The sequence below is a fragment of the Mixophyes fleayi genome, chromosome 1 (assembly GCF_038048845.1).
Source record: "Mixophyes fleayi isolate aMixFle1 chromosome 1, aMixFle1.hap1, whole genome shotgun sequence".
NCBI classification, from domain to species: Eukaryota; Metazoa; Chordata; class Amphibia; order Anura; family Limnodynastidae; genus Mixophyes; species Mixophyes fleayi.
In genome coordinates this window covers 449,496,892-449,514,942 of record NC_134402.1, presented here as the reverse complement: position 1 = coordinate 449,514,942, position 18,051 = coordinate 449,496,892, and the positions used below count along the sequence as shown (strand labels likewise).

The 18,051-nt window shown below is 44.9% G+C and overlaps 1 protein-coding gene across 1 annotated transcript in view; it reads left to right on the top strand.

Moving 5' to 3' along the window:
• The window catches only part of PIK3C3 (phosphatidylinositol 3-kinase catalytic subunit type 3), a 130,763-nt gene that overhangs the window by 64,210 nt on the left and 48,502 nt on the right, over positions 1-18,051 (top strand). Inside the window, 2 exon segments of the mRNA XM_075186287.1 lie at positions 496-580; positions 1,782-1,856. Of these exon segments, the coding sequence (XP_075042388.1) occupies positions 496-580; positions 1,782-1,856 (160 nt within the window).

The following is an 18,051-nucleotide window of genomic DNA, read 5'->3' as shown; positions in this document are numbered from 1 at the left end:
ACTGACTCCCGGCTTGTGATTGGCTCTGCTGCCATCCAACCAGAAGCTTGCTAGCATAGTTACCGTAATTCTTCTACTGCGTTTCAGGAACATTGCAATATTGATCAAACCTATCTTATATATTGCAGACGAGTAAGGGTGAAGTTGCATCCGATTTCTAAATTTCTGCACATTTAAGTTAAGTCTGCAAAATGTGACTCTCTAGCTGCAGTGGAACTGGAAGTACCAGCGTATACACCAGCCTATGGCATGCTGGGACTAGTAGTCTTACAGCAGCTGGAGAAACGCAGATTGCTACGTCAGCTGTACGGGATTTTGCCACCTTTTACCTTTCAGTAGTCATAAGGGAGGATGACATTAGATGGCTTAAGTTTTATATAAATATTATTTCTTAATACTGAATAATCCTTAATATATCATATGCTGGTTTTATGATTCACTCTTGTCACAAAGTTCTGTCTTACACATTGTTTCCCTTTATTATTTTGTTTACAGAACTTCTTTCGAAAATATTCCCCAAGTGACAAAGGGCCGTATGGAATAAGCGCAGAGGTCATGGACACGTATGTAAAAAGTTGTGGTAAGTGTTAAATACATTTTATATTTGAGTGTTGATTAGTAAAATTGTGTGGAGAGTTCATGTTACAGAGAGTCCAGTAAACGGGATATACCTGGGCCAGTGTGCCAAAGAGCTTAGGCTGTTTTTTGATTTTAGCAAATGATCCCTCTCTTCCCACACTTGTGGGTAACAAATTTACGGGTAGTGTGGCAGGTCTGGATCTAGTACAAGTTTATTAAAACAGACTGTTCTCTTTTCTACCCCACTTATCTTTTCTTCAGTCCTATTTCTTAAAGGTTTACTGTCAGAGGTTTACCCCAATTATTTTGGGATGGGTGAGACCATCAGTTATTACTTTCTTGCAAACTTAAAACAATCAATTGATGCAGCTCACAAGTAGTTAGGTTACAAACAATTGCAATGTTTGCATGGTGTTAAATCAGAAGATGGCAGGATATTCATAACAATAGATAGCAGACCGCAAAATAATCAGCTGAGTGGTGTGAATTGTTGATATCATTAATTACGAAGTGCCAGCATAATATGTAGCGCGGTGTATTGAGAGGATCACAATACAAATAAGTGATATACATTGACGTGAAATAGAGGTTAAGGATAGCCCTGCCCTAGGGAGCTTACAATCTCCGGGCGGTTGTGGAACACGTCATACACACATTAAGAGAATTAAAATCATTTTAAAAATGGTTTAATTTCTGAATAGCTGCCCTGTAGTAATGTAATGTGTGCAATTTGTTTGCCTTTGGCTTGTTCATAATTCTGTGTAGAATCTGTGCCGTCTTCTGACAGATTTCTGATGAATTGAGTTGTGAATGACTCAGAATATTTGATAATTAAATTAATTGCACGTAAGTAATTGCAAGTATTGTTAAGTAAATCCTTGGAAGAATTGAGCGTATAAATGATCGGAGAAGTCGCGTATTATTAGGATGCATTCTTATGAGTATTCAACCCACAGAATGCCGTCTTTACTGCGTGTAGACGACAGTTACACTTTAATCGAGGATGTCTGCTGTTAGAGAAAACTAAGCTTTATATAAATGGATATGTTGTTCCTCCGGTACTCAGTAGAAAATGAGAAACTACTAGAGAACGTTTTTAAGGACTTTTGAATATTTAACATAGATTGCATTGGATCTCGCGACTCGTTCAGCGTTGTTAGAAGGCGATCACCATCTCATTACACTGTGTTCTTCCTTTGCAGCTGGTTACTGCGTCATTACCTATATTCTGGGCGTTGGAGACAGACACCTGGACAATCTCTTGTTAACCAAAACAGGTCTGTTACCGGTTTCTTATTTGTGTATAGAGGACATGACCCAATGATGTGAGATATAGCCTGTATGCAAGACTTCCCAAATGCCTGGGGAATTTTATGGATAAGGTGTTTTTGTTTTTTTTTTTTTTTTTGTTTTTTGTTTTTTTTTTTTGTGGTGGGGGATTTGGACCAACGTGGCTAAAGCTGGATACACACTACAGAAAAGTACTGCAATTATCGCGCCGATAACACGATAAACAACCGTTCGGTAAGATATTACCAAAGTTTGAATGCTGCCACAATCATATTTTATTCTATCAAAACACATCATCTGTTAATTTGGTTTTATAAACTTCCTGAAAATCACAATCAACGATTGAACGATGTCTGGCAAATGTGGAAGTGTGTACGCACTCACAACCAGCAGTGTAGGCAGATATCTGTACAGTGCACAGAGTCACCATCTTTTCAGCAGATGGTTATGAGAGATGGAGACCAGAGATCTGAAGGTAAATCGTGTAGGTGTGTACACAGGAATCTGCATGATCATCGGGACTTTCAGTTGTTGGTGAAATCATTACAGAAATTGCATGTGCACTAGTTTTCTGTAGTGTCTGCCCAGCTTAACATCTACACAATTACGTTTAAAAATGGCTCCTGGCTCCGCACACTATTAATGTTCCCTATACATTAAATTGTTTATCAGAAAATACTGAAAGACCGTATCATATGTAGGACGACATTGCTGATAAGCAGCGAGTATTTCATTCCATGACTGTGTCCGGTTTTAATTTATAATATATATTTTTTTCACATATTTACGTTGTAAATTAAATCGTTCAAAAGGGGTATTAGGGAATTATACAAAATAATATAATGAGTATGATAGTAGTTTTGTAAAGAGGAGGTCTGGAATTGGTGACCCTTGTTTTGGATCCTGACCCATAGGTTAATATCCCCAATCTAGAGGCGTTTGGGAGTATGACATGGACTATATCTGAGTCTTGGCAGTTTCAAATCTTTGACTTGATTAGGAACAAAACTTAATTGCAGTGCTTGAAATTGTATATACCTGTGATACAAAACCATCTTCTATTTATCATTTCCATGTTATATCTGCTGAACTAACTCCAGAGAGTAAACGTATCAAGTTGCAAGTTTCCGGCAGGTGTGAAAAGTGAAGGTGTTGCCTATAGCAACCAATCAGATTCTAGTTATCATTTATTTAGTCCGTTGATTGGTTGCTATATGCAACATCTCCACTTTTGAAACTGGACGGAATGTCTCCGCTTGATACATTCACTCTCAGGACTGTATAGTGGCACACTAGTTAGCGTTGCAGCCTCATAGCGCTGAGGTCCTGAGTCCTTTGAATTGCAACCAGGGTCCTACTATCTATGTGGGATTTGTATGTTCCCTCTGTCGGCCTGGGTTTCCTCCGGGTTCTTCTGTTTCCAAAAAATATATACCGGCAGGTTAATTGGCTGCTCAAATAAACGTGTGTGCGCGTGTATGTGTTAGGTGGTTTAGACTGTAAGCTCCAGTGGTTCAGGGACTGGTTAGAATGACACACATTCTCTGTACAGCACTGCTTAATATGATAATTATTGATCGTTAATGATAAGTACACTTCCTGCTATTTTCCACCGCTGCGTTCCGCCCCTCACATGCCGTGTAAGCGGGATGTTTCACGTTAGATTAGGCATCGCACAGCCCAGCATGAAATACAGCTATGCAGGTAAATACTGTTCAGATAGCTCATTATATTTGTGTGATGATTTACTGAGAAATAAAGTGAAAATAAACCCCACTTCTCTGCACAGCGTGTATTTTCCTTTTATTTTTCAGTCTTAGAGTTAATAAGTCTCATGCATCTTGTAGACTGCACTTAAATACAATTACTGTTTCATTTAACTGACTGCAAGCGGCACAATCTGCAATGTCTGCTCTGACTTTCCTATGGGGAGATTGCTGGGTTATGTTGGTAGCTAGAAGGCAATTTCTTGTTGCTAGGTGGAAAAGAAATCCTATACCATAGTGGTATACTGCGGACAGCCAGCAGAGGGCACTGTAAATCCACCGTATCCTGGTGTGTAGACTTGGATAGTGCACGGAGTATTCATTTGCTTTCCTGTTATTATGGAAGAGGAGTTGGAGAGAAGATGTTTTGTTTATTAAATTGCTTGTTTTTGCCTACAACAATTTGAGCCATAAATTAAATCTACAGATAGATAATCTCATTGTGCAGAAATGTTAGATTAAAAACCTCCCAACTCTATAAAATGTCACGCATGGGTTGTCATCTTTCTTCTATGAAGTGTGTCTTGTATAGCAAGCTGTCTGCTGAGTGCTAATTACCTCCGTAAGGTCTGCTCTCGTCAGTCGCTTCTTCACGGACTTATCATTAAAGTACACGATATAGCAAGCAAGCAAAGAATCCTTACAGAATGTGTCTGCCTATCTATAAATGTCTATCTAGGGCCGACACAACGCATGGACTGACAGGGCGGCTACTTGTGGGTAGCCGGCGCTGTGATCAGACCACATGCTGTTGGCGTCAGTGAGGGTGGCTTTGTGTTCCGCAAGAAGATCATATTTCCGGTGTGAGTCTTGAGTAGGGGGTCTAAGGATGGGTCTTGTATGCCATGATGCAATGCTATGAACTACTCCATGACCCCCACTCATAGGGGAATTGAGACAGGAGCTGTATTGGAACAGAGGTGGGGAAGGCATGGTATGGAGCGGGCCACACTAACTTATGAAAGAATAAGAGTAAATTGCTACATTTAAATCTAGAGAGAAAATTGTTAGTTTCCATTCATGCAGGATTTATGAAAAATGCTTTTGCGGTCCTATTCATTAATTACTTGCATTAGATGGAGGTCTTTATTCGCATAACTACATTGAGAAGCAGCATTGATTGTTCTCCAGGTATTGTGAGCACATCCTCCTAGATACAAAGAACGGAGCACTGGTAAGCATTGCATCCAGAGGGGGCAGACGTAAGACTACCATAAGACAATCGTAGTTCATCATCCTCCACATCCTGTGATGTTCCTAGTAGAGGTAGTTGAGGTACTTCTTTTGGGTCTAGTTGCACCAAAGCTCTTTTTGCCGAGGTCCACTTGGTCTAGAGCCAACCCCAATATCGATCTCTACTCTGATCTATCGTATATCTTTATTACATATCGATCTTGTATCCATCTACCGAGAGCATGAAGTTTTTAGTTGAATGTATGTTTTTCTTAGCTGAATTAATCCATTTTCCTGTGCAGATCTGTAATAACCTACTATCATATCATATTACTGAAAGTATTCCTGGGGGCTGCTACATGCTGTTGTTTCTCCCGGTTCTGTTATGGGAAACCAGCTGATTAATTTTGTTTATACTCTTTAAACAGCTGCATATGGGGGCTGTGAGCAGGAGGACCAATCACTAGAGTGGTTGGTCTTAATACACTCATGCCACCCAACCTGCCCCTCGTTAGTTTTCAACTGTGAGACAGAGAAAATACTGGAGAAAACTGGAGAAAAAAATGGCTTTGCGGAGCTGCCCCCGAGGCTTCTGCAAAGGGGAGATTGCAACTTAGAAAAAATGTTTCTTTGGTGGTAGTATAGTTTTAATACGGCACTGCTGGAATTCCAGTATTGGCAATCAGTATTTATAAGTGATGTATTTTAGCCCTAAGGCAGAAATGCTTATTCCACTGATTTTCAAACCACAATTTTTTTTTTTTTTTTATCAAATGTTCGGAGTGTGAATTTAAAAAAAAAAAAAAAAATTCAGTTGATTTTTTTTTCCCATTAAAACATTCAAACTCTCTTTTGTACAGTTGACTTTTAGTGTTGACGTCCATTTTTTTTAATACCCTCTTATTTAGATAGCACGATATAGGTAATATGCTGTCCCTAGGTGTGATGCCTCTAAAAATTGCTATAGCGTTAACCAACTTGTCTCTATGGTGGAGGTCTTCCTAAATGGCAGTGTCATTAGACTTTTCCTTTTATTGCTCCTTTCTTTCTTGCAAAAAGCAAAAAAAACCACAAAAATGATGTATACCAGTCACCCACAACATTAAAACCATCTGCCTAGTATTGTGTAGATCTCCCTTGTGCCGCTAAAACAGCTCTGACCCATTGAAGTATGGACTCTACAAGACCTCTGAAGGTGTCCTGTGGTATCTGGCACCAAGACGTTAGCAGCAGATCCTTTAAGTCCTGTAAGTTGTGAGGTGGGGCCTCCGTGGCTCGGACTTGTTTTCTCAGCACATCCCACAGATGCTAGTTCTGATTGCGACCTGGGGAATTTAGAGGCCAAGACCAGGTCGTGATCCTCAAACCATTCCTGAACAATGTTTGCAGTGTGGCAGGGCGCATTATCTTGCTGAAATAGGCCACTGCCATCAGGGAATACTGTTGGGATGAAGAGGTGCATTTGGTCTGGTACAATGTTTAGGTAGGTGGTACGTGTCAAAGTAACATCCTCATGAACGCCAGGACCCAAGGTTTCCCAGCTGTACATTGCCAAGAATATCACACTGCCTCTGCCAGCTTGTCGTCTTCCCATAGTGCATCCTGGTTCCATCTCTTCCCCAGGTTAAATGACACATGCACTCAGCCATCCGCATAATGTAAAAGAAAACGTGAGTCATCAGACCAGCCCCCCTTCTTCCATTGCTACATGGTACAGTTCTGGCACTCACATATCCATTGTAGGCACTTCCAGCAGTGGGCAGGGGTCTGCATGGGCCCTCTGACCGGTCTGCAGCTACACAGCCCCACACGAGCAAGCTGTGATGCACTGTGTGGTCTGACACCTTTCTATCACAGCCAGCAGTAACTTTTTCAGCCGTTTGTGCTACAGTAGCTCTTCTGGGGGATTGAACCAGACTTCACTCCCCATGCACATCAATGAGCCTTGGACGTCCGAGACCCTGCTGCAGGTTCACCAGTTATCATACCTTGGATCACTTTCGGCAGGTACTAACCACTGCATACCGGGACCACCCCCACAATACCTGCCATTTTGGAGATGCTCTGACCCAATCCTCTAGCCATCACAATTTGGCCCTTCATCATCATCATCTATTTATATAGCGCCACTGATTCTGCAGCGCTGTACAGAGAACTCATTCACATCAGTCCCTGCCCCATTGGGGCTTACAGTCTAAATTCCCTAACATATACACACACACACAAACAGAGAGAGAGAGAGACTAAGGTAAATTTTGATAGCAGCCAATTAACCTACCAGTATGTTTTGGAGTGTGGGAGGAAACCGGAGCACCCGGAGGAAACCCACGCAAACACAGGGAGAACGTACAAACGCCACACAGATAAGGTCATAGTTGGGAATTGAACTCGTGACCCCAGCACTGTGAGGCAGAAGTGCTAACCACTTTGACAAGGGCAGCACGGTGGCTAAGTCTCTCGGAGCCTTACACAGGCCTATTTTTCCTGCTTCCTACACATCAACGTCAAGTACTGATTGCTCACCTGCTGCCTAATATATTCCACACCGTGACAGGTGCCATTGTAACAAGATAATCAATGTTATTCACTTCACTTTTCAGTGGCTTTAATGTTGTGGCTGGTGTGTGTGTGTGTGTGTGTGTGTGTTCAATTGTGCACATTGTGATCTAGTTACTCCTGTACAGTTAAGCAGAGGGCGGCTGCAGAATTTAAAGCTCCAGCTTTATAGGTTTTTGAATAGGCTTATACATTTGACACATTACAAGAAACTACATTTGGCTAAACGACTCTCGTCCATCAATGCAAACACCAACAGAAAAGGAATATATAACCTGCAAACAGACGCTAATCTGGTCTCCTGTCGGACTCATCCCATGAGAACGTATTATATGGCTCAATAAATGGCTGCTAAATGCATTTTAATTTTATTAGAAATCCTCCCTTCAGCTCTGCTTTGATTTTCATGGTACAAAATGGGCTTTAAAAGATGAAAACAAGTCTCTTCAAGTGGAAATAGAATATCTATTGAATCTTTTTCTCTGTTATTAATTGAAACGGTGTAAGTGCTTTGTTAGACTTTTTAGAGTGTTGTCACATGTACCATGTCCCTGCAACGTGAGCACGCTGAACGAGAATCCTGTATTCCGCAGTCTTTGTGTGTAAAGATTACTCAATTAAGTTCATATTAACAGGCAATACTGTCTGGCGAATGTAATCAGGGGCGGCTCGGTAGGTGTTGTATTTGGACAGTGAATGTCACAGCAGAGTGTGTGTTTTGTTGCTGACACACACAAATTATCATCTGAATAGCTGATCCAGCAGTACCTGACACAAGATACTGTAATTGATTTGTTTATTTTAACCTCTTATCAGTGGTAATGGACATTGTGAAGAGCTAGCCGGGGTCCGTGTGTTTGAGTGGCATCAATAAAGGTGATATTTGCAAACAGCGGTTCAGTGATGCATGTTGGTGCAATGAACTGTATTGTATGTCAGGATAATAAGCTTGTTAATGGCTGTTTATAAACCATTACCGGCCCACTAAAATAAAAAGATGAAAGAGCTTCAAGTGTATAGAAATATGCAGTCTCCTTACGCTGCAAAAACTATCAAAGGTTCTTATCGCCTTGGTAGACAAAATATAATGTAACCTGGAGATTCCAACATTTTGTTTTATACATAACTCTAAATCAGGGCTGGACAAAACAATGGGAAATTCCGGAGTCAATGAAATCTAGGAATCAGCAGGATATTATGGGGAGCCACTGGGCATATACATCCATTACAGGGTTACTCCACTTAAAAATGATTTTACCTAATTAATATCATCATTGTGGGTACTGGAACAACTTCTGATACTTAAAATAGTCACTCAGCGAATCACCTGCTGAAAATTCAGAAACACACTGTTGCTGTCATTTGACAGTCAGGTTGTGAATAAACTAACCTTCCTAAGCAGCATATGTAACCATGGAAGCAATCCGTGCAGTACACAGATTGTTAAAGTTGTGGCTCAGAAAGTTCAGGCAAAAGTGTGTTTCTAAATTTTTAACAGGTGATTTCAGGCAGATGTCCTGTTTCAAGTATCGGGAGGTATTTCAGTAAGTTGCAGTACCAGGCGTAATTGTTTTAATTAGGCAGCAGCATTTTTGTGTGGAGTAACCCTTTGTTATCAATAGAAATGGCTACTTGTGCATGCAGAGCTTGTGGATACTTTTACTACTACTACTAATATATTACCTCAAACCCCAGGGGTGCCAAGAAGAGCATATTGGGCAACACAACTCTAAGGGGCATATTCAATTGTAGTTTTTCTGTGCCGCGTAAAAACTCCTACCGTTAATACGGTAGTAGTTAGCTGGATTTCAGCTTGCGGCTCAGGGAGCTGCGAGCTGAAATCCAGCGAGACAATTACCATATTAATGTTTTTTCCGCACATTATTACAGTAATAACAGTAATAATGCGCAGACCGCGAGATTGTCGGCGTTTCCGCCGGCAGTTGAATATGCCCCTAAGGCTGCATGTTTATTGTGAGACAGTTGGATATTGCGACCCCTAATGTTGTTTTTTTTTGTGGGGTGGGGGTCGTAGGTTTCATTTTGGTTGCATATTGAATTATTTTATTTTCTGTGCATCAACTAGAGGAAGTGGCCTACAATTTCTAAGAAAATATTTAGGTTACATTAATGTTACTATCGGTACATCTACATGGTGAAATCCCAAAAATTACCCTGAAATGTATTGGTGAAGTACTCCAGGGTATAAGGAATACTAAATATGTGACCTCTGACTGTACATATGGTCTAAGGGAGCCATCTATACAGAAATGTATGACCCAGGGCTGTCTATTAGAAGAGCGGGGGGAAGGGATCAAGCTGGGGTACAGTCCCCTCCTCTCCGCCAATATTTTATTATTTCCAGTTTTTATTTATCTTTTTCACACCTTGCTTTTTTATTCCTTTATAAAACACTCCCGTGCAGGTCATGTCCTCAAAGGAATAATGCAGCCTACAAGACACTACCTTATACACCGTGTACCGCTATGTTATTCAGGCCTGTGCGTTAATATAGCAGCGTTTCCATTTCAAATTATAGACTGATTTTATCTCCGGCTCCTCATCCTCGCTCTCCATATGGGAGGGGGTAATCCAGTGACTCCTCCATATTTTATAACATGGACATTTTCTATTTCTGTATGTAATGATATGGAGGAGGATCTTGCATTAATTGTGTCTACAGGCCTATTGTGGTGGAGGATAGTGCCATCCACTTTACTGCTAGTTATTCTCTTTTCTATGATTATTGCATATTTTCCAAGACTCTGAATCTAGGTTACTCAGCCACCGGTACTTATTAATGTATTGTTAGCAGCTGGTAATATGTCCCTCCAGTCTCTGTTTCTAATGTACGGATACAATGTAACCACCAGATTGTTATGATGTCATTCAGTAGACTAGTGTTTAAGCAGCTAATGAGAGATTCTAGGAGGTTCATTAGAGAACGTCACATTCAAACCCTGCTCTATGGTTGTACAATACTCATCTTGTCTAACAAAGATCAACTGAAATCCTTTACCACAAGTCACCCAGTAATTCCCACTCTGGACCACACAGAATCAACTAGGTGGAGGATCTTCGAATTACTCGAGGGGAGTTTACGTGCCCAGTTGGGCCCAGCACAGGGGAAGTGTATGCTAGATTTAGTTTTGTTCTGTGCCGGCTACTGGCTAACTCTGGGAGCTGTTTGTCTGCTACCTGTCGTATTTTTGGGATCTTTCTGCTCCTGGCCACACCCACAATACTGTCATACCCCGCCCCCAAAGAGGTCACATGCATCCCTTAGTTGTAAGTCATGTTCCCAAGCTTTTGTTTTGCGAGAGGACTCACACCTCCATTAAATTGACAAGAGTGCTCTGTCACCAAATAAAGGGATAATGTAGAAGAGATAAACAATGGAACTGTACTAAGCGTTGTGATCGCTGCAGTCAGACTTACTAGAACCATATTTGGAAATAACTATAAATATTAAGGAATGACCGTATAAAATATTCTTGTTTATAAAATGTTATCTAACAAATACAAAAAGAACATAGAATGGGCATAATTCTAGTTCTCCTTGTCAGTGATGGGTGGAACAAGTTTGTAAAGCCCTAATACAGGCCTGTCCAACCTGCGGCCCTCCAGATGTTCTGAAACTACAAGCCCCAGCATGCTTTGCCAGTAAACAACCAGTTGATAGCTGGAAGGGCATGCTGGGACTTGTAGTTTCACAACACCTGGAGGGCCGCAGGTTGGACAGGCCTGCCCTAATATATAGAAAAGCCACGTAATCCCTCCTAACTATACCATGCATGTAAATTTACCAGTTAAAGAAATTGTAGACGAAAAATGTGTTTTTTCCAGCTCTAGATTATAATAAAGTTAAAAGTTTTTGAGCATACTACACATATAATACGAAGCATAGACAGCATACCGCAAGCAGAGACTATACATATCAGGACACAGAGAGCCTATAGAGTATGGTATCATGTATTATAGTCCCTGTTTACATAGTTGGCAGCTGTCCCTAATTTCCAAGGACTTTCCCAGGATGTAATAATTTGTCTCTAGAAGGTTTTGGCTCTGTAAATATCTGCTCAGTAATTCTTGATGATAAATGAATCTCCTACAATGTATTATTTATCTTATTATTTGGGCTTTATGGAGCCAATTCAATTCCTGACGATGTGCTTCAGGAACGATGATGGGGGGAGGGGGGACACTCTGCGTTGATGCAATGTTGCAGATTTTGCCTCTCGCCCCATAGACGTGTGCAGGATATTCCACAATATTGGGTAGCGTAGTACCTGTAAATGTGAATGGCCGCACTACGGAATATGTTGGCGCTATATAAATAAATGGTGATCTCGAGGTGTGCAGACGTGTCTGCAGAGCTCTCTACTGGAGCCCTGCCTGGTGCCCTGTCTCACCCCGAGATGCCTCCTCACGCTGCCGCGGCCCTCGACTGACTCTCTCAGCCATTCGAGAAATGACAACACAGCCAGTCCTCCTCGCACTCTCGCATCCTGCCTGGCCCGACTCCTGCGGCCTCTGCCTTCGATCTACCCGGCCTCTACCTCCCATCCTCCACTCACCGCTTGGCCCCACTGTGCCGATGGACGCTCACCCTGGTCCTCCTGCCTGACTCCCAGCTACCTTGAGGTGCACTTCTTGGGCGCTCCTGGATCTTGCTGCCTTGTCTGGCGGCCGCCGCCATTTCCACCTACTCTAGGCCGCGGCTTGGGCCTTTCAGCTGCTTCCGGTTCCAGTTGCCTCCTGTAGCCTCCGATCGGCTGTTCCTGCGAGTCTGCGACCTGCTCCACTGCCTCCGTGGCCTGCTCTGGCGCCTTCGGTTCTGTGACCTGCTCCATTACCTACTCCAGATCCGTGACCTTCCATTACCTGCTTTCTTCTGCCTGCCACGGCCTGGTTCTTCCGCCGCCTGGTCCGCTGCCATCTCGTCTCCTGCTGCCTGCTACTTTTTCCTGTGCCAGCTGCCTGTCTACCCGCCTCGCCTCCCGCCGTTTGATCCACGCACATTTGCCTGGTTCATGCTCCCTGGTCTCTGGAATTGCTCTGGTACACAGGCCCCATCTCTGCCTCCAATTGGACCTCTGCATAGCCAGATCCTGATCGCTGTCCGGACTGCTACAGTGACTATCTGCTGTGATCGGCCCTGCACTCCACCACCCCGGTCTCTGGACTCTGATCTCTCCAACCTGGACTCTCCTACCTTACACCTGGTACCGGCTCTCTGAAGCCTTCATTTACTTTACCTTCTTTCAATTGCATTTACTAGAAGTTAATCTTTTTACCACTTTTAATTTTATCATTTTATACCGTATTGTACTGTACTTTATTTTAATTTATTGCACCGTACTTTTATTTGCTCTATTTCACTTCATCTGCACTTATTTTAATTTTACTGCACTGTATATTTTGCATTTCATATGGTCTCCGCCTCTGCCTTTGTTCTTTTATTGTACAATGCTGCCCCGTACCTTTCCTATACCGATCCTTTCCCCCAGCCCCCTTCTCCTGCCCAACCCTCACTGCCCCGCCTCTCACCCTCCCCCTCGCCCTACCACCCCTGATAATCTCATCCGCATCTCCCCTGCTCCCTCCCTCCCTTTCTCATGTGCCCTCTGGAACTCCAGGTCTGTCCGCAACAAACTATCCTCCATCCATGACCTCTTTATTTCCAAATCTCTTGATCTCCTTGCCATCACTGAAACCTGGCTTACTTCTTCTGACACTGCCTCTCCTGTTGCTCTCTCCTACGGGGGCCTCTACTTCACCCACTCCACCAGGCCGGATGAGCGTCCTGGAGGAGGTGTGGGCCTCCTCCTGTCCCCTAACTGCACTTTTCGGGTAATTCCTACCTCACCTTCCCTCTCCTTCTCCTCCTTCGAAGTTCACTCCATCCGTCTCTTCTTCCCTATCTACCTCCGTGTCTCTGTCATCTACCGTCCCCCAGGCCCCTCGTCCCTCTTCCTTGACAACTTCGCTGCCTGGCTCCCCCATCACCTCGCTTCTGACCTGCCCTCCATCATACTTGGCGACTTCAATATCCCCATTGACAACCGTTCCGCCACCGCCACCATCAAACTTCTCTCCCTATCCTCCTCTCTAGGGCTCACCCAGTGGACCTCCACCCCCACCCACTGTCTTGGTCACTCCCTCGACCTTGTTTTCTCTAATCTCTGTGATCTCTCTGACTTCTCTAACTCTCCATTCCCACTCTCTGACCACCATCTCCTCTCCTTCACTCTGTCCTTCTCCCCTACTCCCCCCTCGCCTAAAGCCACCCTAACTAGGCGCAACCTCGATGCTATTGACCCTATCTCCTTCTCCTCCTCTCTTGAGTCTCTCCTATCTACCCTCCCCTCCCTGGCCTGTCCTGACCAGGCGTCGTCTCTCTACAACCTCTCCCTCTCCACTGCCCTGGATGCTGTCGCCCCGGCCTCCGCTATCCGCCGTCGCCGCCTCATTCCTCAACCCTGGCACTCCAAACTCACCCGCTTCCTCCAAAGGTGCTCTCGCACTGCTGAACGCCTCTGGAGGAAATCTCGTTCCCTGGCTGACTTCCTTAACTATAAATTCATCCTCTCCTCTTTCTGCTCCGCCCTCTCCCTCGCTAAACAATTCTTTTTCAAGTCCCTCATTTCTTCCCAGTCCTCCAACCCCCGCCGCCTCTTCGCCACTTTCAACTCCCTCCTCTCTCCCCCCCCCTCCTGTCCCGCTCTCCCTCTCTGCTACTGACTTTGCCACCTTTTTCTCTTCCAAAATTGAGGCCATCCGACTTAAGACCTCCTCCCCCCCCTCTCCCGCCACCCACACTGCCTCACCTCCCTCCAACAACCAACTCTGGAGCTCCTTTCGTCCCACAACTGGGGAAGAAGTTCGCTCCCTCATCCTCTCCTCTCCTCCCTCTACCTGTCCTCTTGATCCCATCCCCTCCCACCTCCTTCGCTCTCTTTCTCCCACTGTCTGCTCCTACCTCGCTCACCTCTTCAACTTATCTCTCTCCTCCGGTGTAGTCCCCTCCTCCTTTAAACACGCCCTTATCTCTCCCATCCTTAAAAAACCTAATCTTGACCCCACCTCTCTCGCCAATTATCGCCCTATCTCACTCCTCCCCTTTGCCTCCAAACTACTTGAGCGGATTGTCTGCAGCCGCCTCGCCAGTCACCTCTCCGACTTTTCCCTCCTGGACCCCCTCCAATCCGGCTACCGTCCTCTCCACTCCATCGAAACTGCCCTGGCCAAGGTTACTAACGACCTCCTATCGGCCAAATCCAAGGGTCACTTCTCCCTCCTTATCCTCCTCGACCTCTCTGCAGCCTTTGACACTGTGGACCACCCCCTCCTGCTGCAAACTCTTCTCTCTCTTGGCCTCTCCGGATCTGTCCATACCTGGTTCACCTCTTACCTCGCTAACCGCTCCTTCTCTGTATCCACATCCGGCTCTCCCCCCCCCCCCCCCCACCCCCTACCCTCTCCCTGTTGGTGTCCCGCAGGGCTCTGTTCTTGGCCCTCTACTTTTTTTCGCTCTACACTTCCTTTCTTGATGCTCTCATCTCCTCCTTCGGTCTTCAGTATCACCTGTATGCTGACGACATTCAACTCTACATCTCTTCTCCTGACCTTTCTTCTGCTGTCCTCTCTTGCGTGTCTGACTGCCTCACCGCCATATCCTCCTGGATGTCCGCGCGCTTTCTCAAAATCAATATCTCGAAAACGGAACTCATTGTCTTTCCTCCGTCCAGACTCCCTTCCCACCACGACCTCTCTATTGTCATTAACAACACCACCGTCTCCTCTGTCACCCAACTCCGCTGCCTGGGGGTCACCCTTGACTCCTCTCTCTCTCTCTTTCTTTCGCCCCCCACATTCACTCACTTGCCCAAGCCTGTCGCTTCCAACTACGCAACATTGCCCGCATCCGTCCCTTTCTCTCTCAGGATGCCACCAAGACCATCATACACGCACTCATCATCTCCCGCCTGGATTACTGCAACCTCCTCCTCACCGGCCTCCCCTACTCCCATCTCTCCCCCCTCCGCTCTGTACTCAACGCGGCCGCTAGATTCATCTTTCTCTCACGCCGCTCCTCATCTGCCTCCCCTCTCTGCCATGCCTTACACTGGCTCCCCTTCCCCTACAGAATCCTTTTCAAACTCCTCACCACCATTTACAAGGCACTCTCCCACTCTACTGCCCCCTATATCTCTAACCTCCTCTCCATTCACACTCCTGCTCGCTCCCTGCGCTCAGCCAATGATCGCCGACTCTCCTCCACTCTTATCACCTCTTCCCACTCCAGAATCCAAGACTTTTCCTGTGCCGCCCCCCTTCACTGGAATGACCTCCCTCGTTCCATCCGCCTCTCTCCTACTCTGTGCTCCTTCAAACGTCCACTGAAAACCCACCTCTTCCTTAAAGCCTACCAACCATCCACTTAACCCCTTCACCTCCACTCGCTCTCCCCTCTGCCTCTTCTGGCTCCCCTTGTGTCTTTCTGTTTTCCCTCCCTTAGGATGTAAGCTCAAATGAGCAGGGCCGTCTTCCCTCCTGTCTCCTCACCTGTTCTTCTGCTCCATGTTTATTGCTGAACTTGCCTGGAGTTTCTGAAGTACTGCTATTTTTGTTTATTGTTTTGTGCTGTTTCATCCTGTATAGTGTACTGTTTGTATGGTGTACGGCGCCGCGGAAACCTTGTGGCGCCTAACAAATAAAGGATAATAATAATGATGTCGCTACGAATTGGAAGGCCCCTATAAGTTAATGTTTATTGAAGAGGAGTATTTCCAATTCAAAAAATGCATTGTGATCAGATTTAGTAAACATGATGTGTTGTGCCCGCCACGGATAGATATAGATATATATTTACAGTACATTCTTAGATTCTCGGGCTCAGCAGCGGAGTGACCCTGGAAATGATTCTACAATGTTGACAACTGTGTATTCCTAGCTTTTCATTTAATAGAGATCTCTGATCTAGGTCATACATCCTGGAATATATTTCTCCTGATGCACAGTTATACGTATGGCTGTGTCAGTCCAGCTTTATATCACAGATAAGCTGTAGATTAATGTTTCTCAAACTTAATCTGGAATCTCTGGTTATCTATTTCACAGACACCGTATAATTACCTTTTCACAGAGGCTTCTTTCTGCGTTTCTAGCCGTAGCATTAATAAAGCACAAACATATACTTAAAAGTGTGTTATTGCTGTAGCCATTATTGCTAGGAATACTATTATTATGATATGCTCTATCACTACAGACAACTTCAGAGTTACCCTAACCAGCACCGCGTTCCCCGCTGTCCGTACTTCCCGGCGTCCTTCTCTATGTTGTAGGTTCTGGCAGTTGCAGAGTTTTATCCTTTGTAGCCGACCTGTCAGGTTCTCTATGTGCCCATATATGATATGTGTTAATCGGTCTGACAACGCACATGGAGGTTGATGGCGCATTAGGTCCAGGGAAGAGCAGAAAGTGCTCCAATTGTCACTGGTCCTGTTCCGGCATCCTCCTCTGTAAATTGTCAGTTTGTGCCTCCATAGAGATCCATGATTTCAAAGCAAGTATTCATCTTCTGTTCTCTAGTCACAAACCAGATGTGGGGGGAAAGACTGATATAGCCACAGCCAAGTAAAGTGTATATGAGTGAGTGACCAAGCGGCATAGCGGTCACACACAGAACTCGGCGTAGGACGTCACAGGGGCAAATGAGGTAGATAGACAGAAGTAGCGCCTACAGCATGTGAGAGCTTACGTTCAGCTGTGTGTTCATGGCCTCTGCCCCCAATCAATTTCTGTAATGTATGCAGGGATGATCTCTGTTCCTCCTCTCAGCCAGCAGTGTCATAATGATGATGATACTCATGAGGATCACCTGCTAGCAGTGACTGCTTACTACCTCTGGAAATCTGTTCTCCGGCGCAGCCTGTCTGCCACTGGTTGTACTCAGGGCCGGATTTACCACTAGGCAACCTAGGCAATTGCCTAGGGCCCAGCGGTCCCCAGAGGGCCCTCCCAGGGCCGGCGGTGAGACCAACCTTTAAAAATGGGCCGCTACTTATGGGACAGTGCTATGTGCTTGCCCCCCTGGGCTAAAGTCTGCCAGCCAGCCCCTGAATAGGGGTATATGTTATGCTAAAAACTATAGTGCTATGGATTTTTTCAGGGAGGGTGCCCCAAACCAGTATCTTGCCTAGGGCCCCATGAGGTCTAAATCTGGCTCTGGTTGTACTGCGCCCCTCGTAGCTGTCTATTGGCTGACCTGCATCTCTACTTCTCATGAAGATGGGTTTACTGCTGTTGTCTAGCTCCATCCATCCCAATCAGTCATCATGATCATGTCCAGTTTTATAATAATTTTCTGTTCCTCTGATACTTGGGAAGCAGCTTTCTGCTCCAGTGTTGGTGAATGCAGCCAGATAAGGTGATCTGTCTGTATCCACTTCCCTACATTTCACAACCACAAGAAGTTTGGTTCATGGGGTCCCTTATGTTTGAAATCTACCCTGTGGCGAGCTGGAGGAGACAGTGACTGTTTGCAATGCGCTCGATCTCTCCGTGTCAGTCCAAGCGTCCAGCAAAAGGGACTACAAGCCATAAACCCATAAAAATCCTCCCAAACTTTCTCCCTTTCACATAATCGGTCCCGCTCTGAATTTATTTAGGACTCTGTTACAAA